The 6,000-nt window shown below is 40.0% G+C and overlaps 1 protein-coding gene across 1 annotated transcript in view; it reads left to right on the top strand.

Moving 5' to 3' along the window:
* The window catches only part of DESI2 (desumoylating isopeptidase 2), a 28,039-nt gene extending 22,287 nt beyond the window's left edge, over positions 1-5,752 (top strand). The window contains exon 5 of the mRNA XM_089693252.1: positions 4,278-5,752. Coding sequence (XP_089549378.1) covers positions 4,278-4,508 — 231 coding nt within the window. The 3' untranslated portion in view covers positions 4,509-5,752. The remainder of the gene's footprint in view (positions 1-4,277) is intronic.
* Positions 5,753-6,000: the final 248 nt, after the last annotated feature.

Below are 6,000 nucleotides of genomic sequence, written 5' to 3' on the forward strand. Positions count from 1 at the left end.
AATGTAGCAACAACACTGGCTGCTAAACTGGTGATTTGAGACATATATGCTAGGCTTGAACATTGATTGCATTGGTGCCATCTGTGATCAGCATCATTGCCTCCTTTACAAAGAGGCCAACTGTCCTATGTGGTATGAGATGTCATGTGAAATCCTCCTCCATCAAGAGTGAGAATTTGTTTAGAACAGCATGGCTATGCCAGCGTGTAATCATGGTGGATGAAATTTAGGAAGCGCCTGGAGTGAGTAACAATCTGGTCCTGTTTTTTCTAGAACTGTACTAGAGGAATTCTGGTTGAGATTTGATTCCTAAAGATGGTATTTTACATTGCCTTATCTAAAGACTGTTGGTTTCATGAGTAGGGATGAGCAAAATCAATCCACTAAGTTCAAGGACAGAGCCAGACTAGGCAAGTATGCTAATGGGAGGGGAGTGTGGAACCTGGCCAATATTGTAGATTTCGTGAGCTGGTACCTGTATAGGAATGGAAGGCTTGCAGACATTTTCTGCACATGATTTTATTTTTTTGGGGTTGTATTTTTTTTTTGGGGGGGGGTTTGTGCACTTGCCATTATGCACCTCTCTTAAAATGCTATTGTCTTGAGTCTGGCTCTAATACTTACCCTTAGACTTGGAGAAAGTATGTTGCAAATTGAAGTTGACAAAGTCAGTGGTTTGTATATTTTGTGTCTTCATGTTTTCTCTTGCAAAAGTTGAGCATTATAAATCTAAAATAATTGCAAAGGAAACCGGTGTATAATTTAAAGAACAGGTCCACTTTCAGCACTTTATTCTTACTTGTTCGTGCAGCCTACTCAAATGAGGCTACCTGTTTTGCTATTAACCACACGCTTAAGACGCGGACAGATGCTCCAAACCAACACAAGAGGGAAGAGAGAAAACAAATATGGCTCCTGTATTCGTATGCATGAGCAATCTGTTACTTTTCTTCCCTTTTTTTAGCTTTTTCTAATGGTGTAATGGCAGCAGGGGACAGTTGCTGCAAATTAAACTGACTTTTGTAAGGCCCTGTGCTGAAGAATCCTGGTTATTAGTACCCATTGTGATTCATGTTTCTTATTTTGGGCAAGCCACAGGGAGAGGTAAGAATAAACAAAAAGTCCTGAAAGTACATTTGTCCTAATAATATTTCTAAATAATCAGACCAGAAGCTAGCAAATGCAAGAAATACTGGCAGTGCACATCCCACAATATAATTATTTTTTTTGCAAGTTTTGTCTCACCCATAGTTATAGACTCCAGTTCAACCTGTGTGGGTGTGCGTGTGTTCATGACAAAAGTCCTTTCTCATATTCCTGTATATTGTGCTTGCTAAGATGCCCATCTAAGAGGTTGTTTTGTTTTTTGTTTTTTTTATTTTTTGTTTGTTTTTTTTTTATACTTTAAATACTTCCCGCTAACACTACTGGTTGTGGAAGTGAGTTCCTTACTGCCCTGACCGTGAAAAAAACCCCTACGCAGTTAAAGGTTAAACCATTTTTCTTCCAATTTCATTGAGTGGCCGCACATCGTCTTATATTCTCTGAGACTGAATTCCTTAGAATCACTGTTGAGGTATTTTGTATTGCTGTATCATCTCCTCTCAAACGTCTTTTATATAGGGAGAATAAATTGTTTGCAGTCGTTCCCCGTAACTGAGGTCCTCCGGCCCCCTTATTAACCTTGTTGCCCTTCTCTGGACTCTCTCCAACACAAGCACATCTTTTCTGAGGACTGGTGACCAGAACTGGATAGCATACTCCAGATGTGGTCGAACCAGAGTCTTATAAAGTGGCAGGATTATAGTTTTAACTGGAGTAAATACACTTTTTTTTTTTTTTTTTTTTTCTTTAATGCATGCTAAAATTCTGCTAGTTTTGCTTGCTGCAGCTTGACACTGCATGCAATTGCTGAGCCTGTCCTCTACTAGGACCCCCAGATCCTTTTCCATCCTGGATTCCACCAGAGGCTTTCCCCCTAGTGAGTAACTTGCGTTCATAGTTCATATTTTTAGCACCCAAGTGCATCATGTTACATTTTCCAACATTAAACGTTATTTGCCATGTAGTTGCCGACCCCTTTATTTTATTAAGATCTTATTGTAAAGTTTCTACATCGTATTGTGAAGTTATTGTCCTGCTTAGTTTTGTTTCATCAGCAAACACTGAGATTGAGCTATTTATACCAACCTTTAAAGGTCCTATATGTACCCAGGGTACATTAAATTGAATCTTGGAACACCTCAAAGCCATAGTCCACTTTTTGTAGAAAAAAAAAACCTATGAATCCACTCCTATATTCATAAAATAAAAAGTGTGTATTTATTAAATGCCTTGCAGATGCAATTCACAGGTTAAGGGGCTGAAGCATGTAATCATTGGGCTTCAAGTGCCGTGATGCAAGATGGGACTTGTAGGCTTTACAGTCACAGATCCCTTTGAATGGATGACATGGCTGTGTAGGCAGAACCACGAAAAGCTGCACCAAGTTCAAAAGAAAACAAAATATATCAGGGAAAAAACACCCCACGATTCAGCTATGTTGGGTGAGGGAGGGCGATGTTCAGTAATGTGACCATGTTTCATGTTACCCCCTAAATATGAGTGTAACATGAAACATGGTCACAAAGGTGGACTAAGCCTTTAACCCTTTTGCTGCCAGGTCCATCCGGGCAGCATTAAACCCCACCACACCGATCCCACTACACCGATTCACTGTGGCTTCCCTGCAGCTGCTGGCTTTAGGGGCTGCAGGGGAGCCACAGGGGAATGATTGTAACAAATCCATCTCCCCTGCTGATCCCTGCTGTGTTAAGTCCCTTGCTCTTTCTCAAAAAAATGACATCGGTGTCTGTTTAGACCTCTGATATCTCACCAAAGCCTCCTTCTGTTTGTTAAAAATAAAACAAAAACACATAGGCCTCGTTCACACAGGGCATACTACAGCATACGCCCCTGCGAAGCTGTGTTTACCTGCATGGGGATGCACAGGTGTTCCATGCATTGCCACACAGGTGGTTCTATTGACATAAATTGGAATGTAGCAACTGCACAAACACAGCCGCTGCTCCCAATTTGACATCTGCGTGGATCTGGGTACATGTCCCTGAACTCACACTGTCTGCATTTCACATATTGAAGGCTGTAAGGGAAAAATAACCATACAATGGAAACATTGCAAAACTGTTCTGGCCACCTGAGTTTAAAAGTGAAGCACAGGGCCTGGAAGTGAAAGGGTTTTATCTGCAGTCAGCTATGTAATGCAGAAATCTAAAGGTGCCCACACATTGTCATTCCTTTTAGTATATGTGTCTAGCCCCACCCTTATTGGTCTATTCTTCTGATGGACAGCAAGGTCTTAGTGTGTGTGAAAAGGGGCAGGGCACAGTTTTTCAAGGGCTGCAGCCATATTCTCTTTCTAGTGGACATTTGGGGAGCTGTACATGGGTCAGTAAACAAGTTTGGAGACACTTGGGCAGGCACCTGCATTATATGGCTGCAGTTAAATACCAGCAAACCGAGGTTCTTCACACACCTGAAGATGTAGTTTTTTTTTCTATTAGAAAAATCTCTGTGTGCCTCTGTGAAATGTGTTCCACTTTACTAGGAGTCTGACTTCCTTGATTTCAGAACTAAACCCCTTCATTTATGATCCTTGTCCTCCCTGAACACAAGTGTGGTAGCTGGCGGTCTTACACACCGGTCACACAGATCTGACTTTGAAATCGTGTGGCTTCAAATTCGGATGACATTCCGACTTGAAGTGTGACTTGCAAGACACAGATGTCTATGCTTGTCGCACCCAAGGTAGTGCATGCACTACTTCAGAGATCAGAGCGGCTCCGACCAAGTCGGAATCGCACCGATATGATTGTTGTAATTGCGGACAATAGGGTGTGACTTGCCATGCGATTTGCAAGTCTCATGGCATGGCAAAGTTGCACCTGGCGTGTCCGGGGTCGTAGTCCTGAAGTCATAAAAGTCAAGTCCCGAAACAATGTGGAACTAGTTTTAGAGGCACACAGATGTTTTATGGCTAATAAATGCAATCCCAAACCAGCATGTAGTTTAGAAAATAAAAATCATGACAGTTTAAAATGTCTAAAAGTTGGTTTAAAAAATGGTTTAATGCTACTGCAAATTATAAAATCGAAATACTTGTGTGATTTGCCAGTTAGTTGATCGCAAGCAATGGCATTTTTTTTCCTTTGCAGTATTATTGGCCTGGTTTATCTACTTTTGTCGTCTTAATCAAATCATTTCCTTTTATCACCTAGATCCTCTGTGGCAAGGAGATACCCCGTTGGGTTAACCGATTGGCATACTTTAGTTCCTGTGTTCCTTTTCTACAAAGCTGTCTACCGAAGGAATGGTTGACTCCTGCTGCCCTCCAGTCTAGTGTCAGCCAGGAGCTGCAGGAAGAGCTGGAAGAAGCAGAGGATGCAGCTGCCTCGGCCTCTGCTTCTACAACTATAATGCCCCGACCTGGACGCCACACTAAGTTATAGGAAAACACTTACGGGAGAACTGCCATGAAATGCAATTGTTTTCAAAGTCAGTGATCCTATTGATCTCCAGCAACTGACACTCTTCTGTCAATCAGGGGGCAGGAAATCTACATTGGGGCACAGGAGCCTACTTTTTTTTGAAGTATTTCAGCTCAGGATATTTGTACTTGTGTAAAAGAACATAATGCAATGACGCTATTGTTTTTGTCCAACTATTCACCATCCTACCAAACTCTTTTTAAACATGTCTTGTGTACATTTCTACTTTTTTTTTTTTTTTTTTTTTTTTTGTAATTTTCCTCTCAGTATTTTTTTTTTTTTTTTTGGTCAACTTCTATAATCAACTAAAAAACAACAACTTTGGATTATTGCTTTTTTGACCCAAATGAAGAAAAAGTTCAGTTTTTTTAACTCAGCTGTGCAGTCCACTTGTTCCTGTATCCTCAGTGCTATTTTTGAGTATCCTGCCAACTTTCATAATAGTTGCAGCTGTTCTACTTTTTTTTTTTTTTTTTTTTTTTTATAGTGGATAAAAGTGATCACCTGTTGGTGAAGGTCATCAGTTGTGCTTTGATGGTTTACAGTGTTATTTTTCTGACCACTACTGTCTTGATGCTCTACAAGTTAATACTCTAAGACCTGTCACACTGACCTAAAAGCGAATTATATATTTAAACCAAATACACCTGGATGAAGTTGCTTGACAATCCTCTTAGCTTTATCCAGTGTCTGGACGTGTTTGTAGGGTAACCCTTAAGACTACTTTTTATTGCAGTTATGTTACATCTTCTGTTGGAGCAGATAAGACATTTCATGTTTTGTGGGATTGAGGGATCAGTCTTGATGGGTAAAAATGGGGTGCTGGGGTGTAAGTCATATTTTTTTTCTACTAGCAAATATTTGTATGTTTTATGTATGTTATTGCTACAACTACATCTGATAATAGTTGTCCAGTAACTCTTACCAACAAGTACTGTTCATTTTCTAATAGATCAGGGATTTTGCATGAATTTTTACAACTAGAGCTTGTTATATACATTTTTTTCTTTTTTTTTATAGATTTTTTTTTTTTGTTTGTTTTCTCTCTAATGATTTGTGTAGATTTTCAGCTCTGGTAAGGCAATCACGAAATACAAATGCAGTTTTCCTTCTGTTTAAAAAAAAAAAAAAAAAAATCCATGTTTTACAAGTAAATTAAGCACTACGTTGGCTGGATTGTATGCAAAATTCATTGTCGATTCTAACCACTATCTTGGCACTTTTGTTTCTTGAAGTATTTTTCAGTCAGATCTGTGCAGTACTGTAGGTTTGCAGGTCCAGTATCCCCAGTCCAGGAGCCAAAGATGGTTTTGAACCACACACACAATTACGCCTTATGATTACTGGGCTTGGTGTTGTATTGCTTACTAGAGTGCTTGGGTTCCTTTGGGCTGGACAAAGCCTGCAGCATTGGCTCACCAACTTCTGACCAGTCATTTGCAAGTTGTTTTGG

Source organism: Staurois parvus, unplaced genomic scaffold (genome assembly GCF_062004578.1).
Source record: "Staurois parvus isolate SC_StPar_1 unplaced genomic scaffold, SC_StPar_1.0 ptg000619l, whole genome shotgun sequence".
In the NCBI taxonomy this organism is placed as follows: Eukaryota; Metazoa; Chordata; class Amphibia; order Anura; family Ranidae; genus Staurois; species Staurois parvus.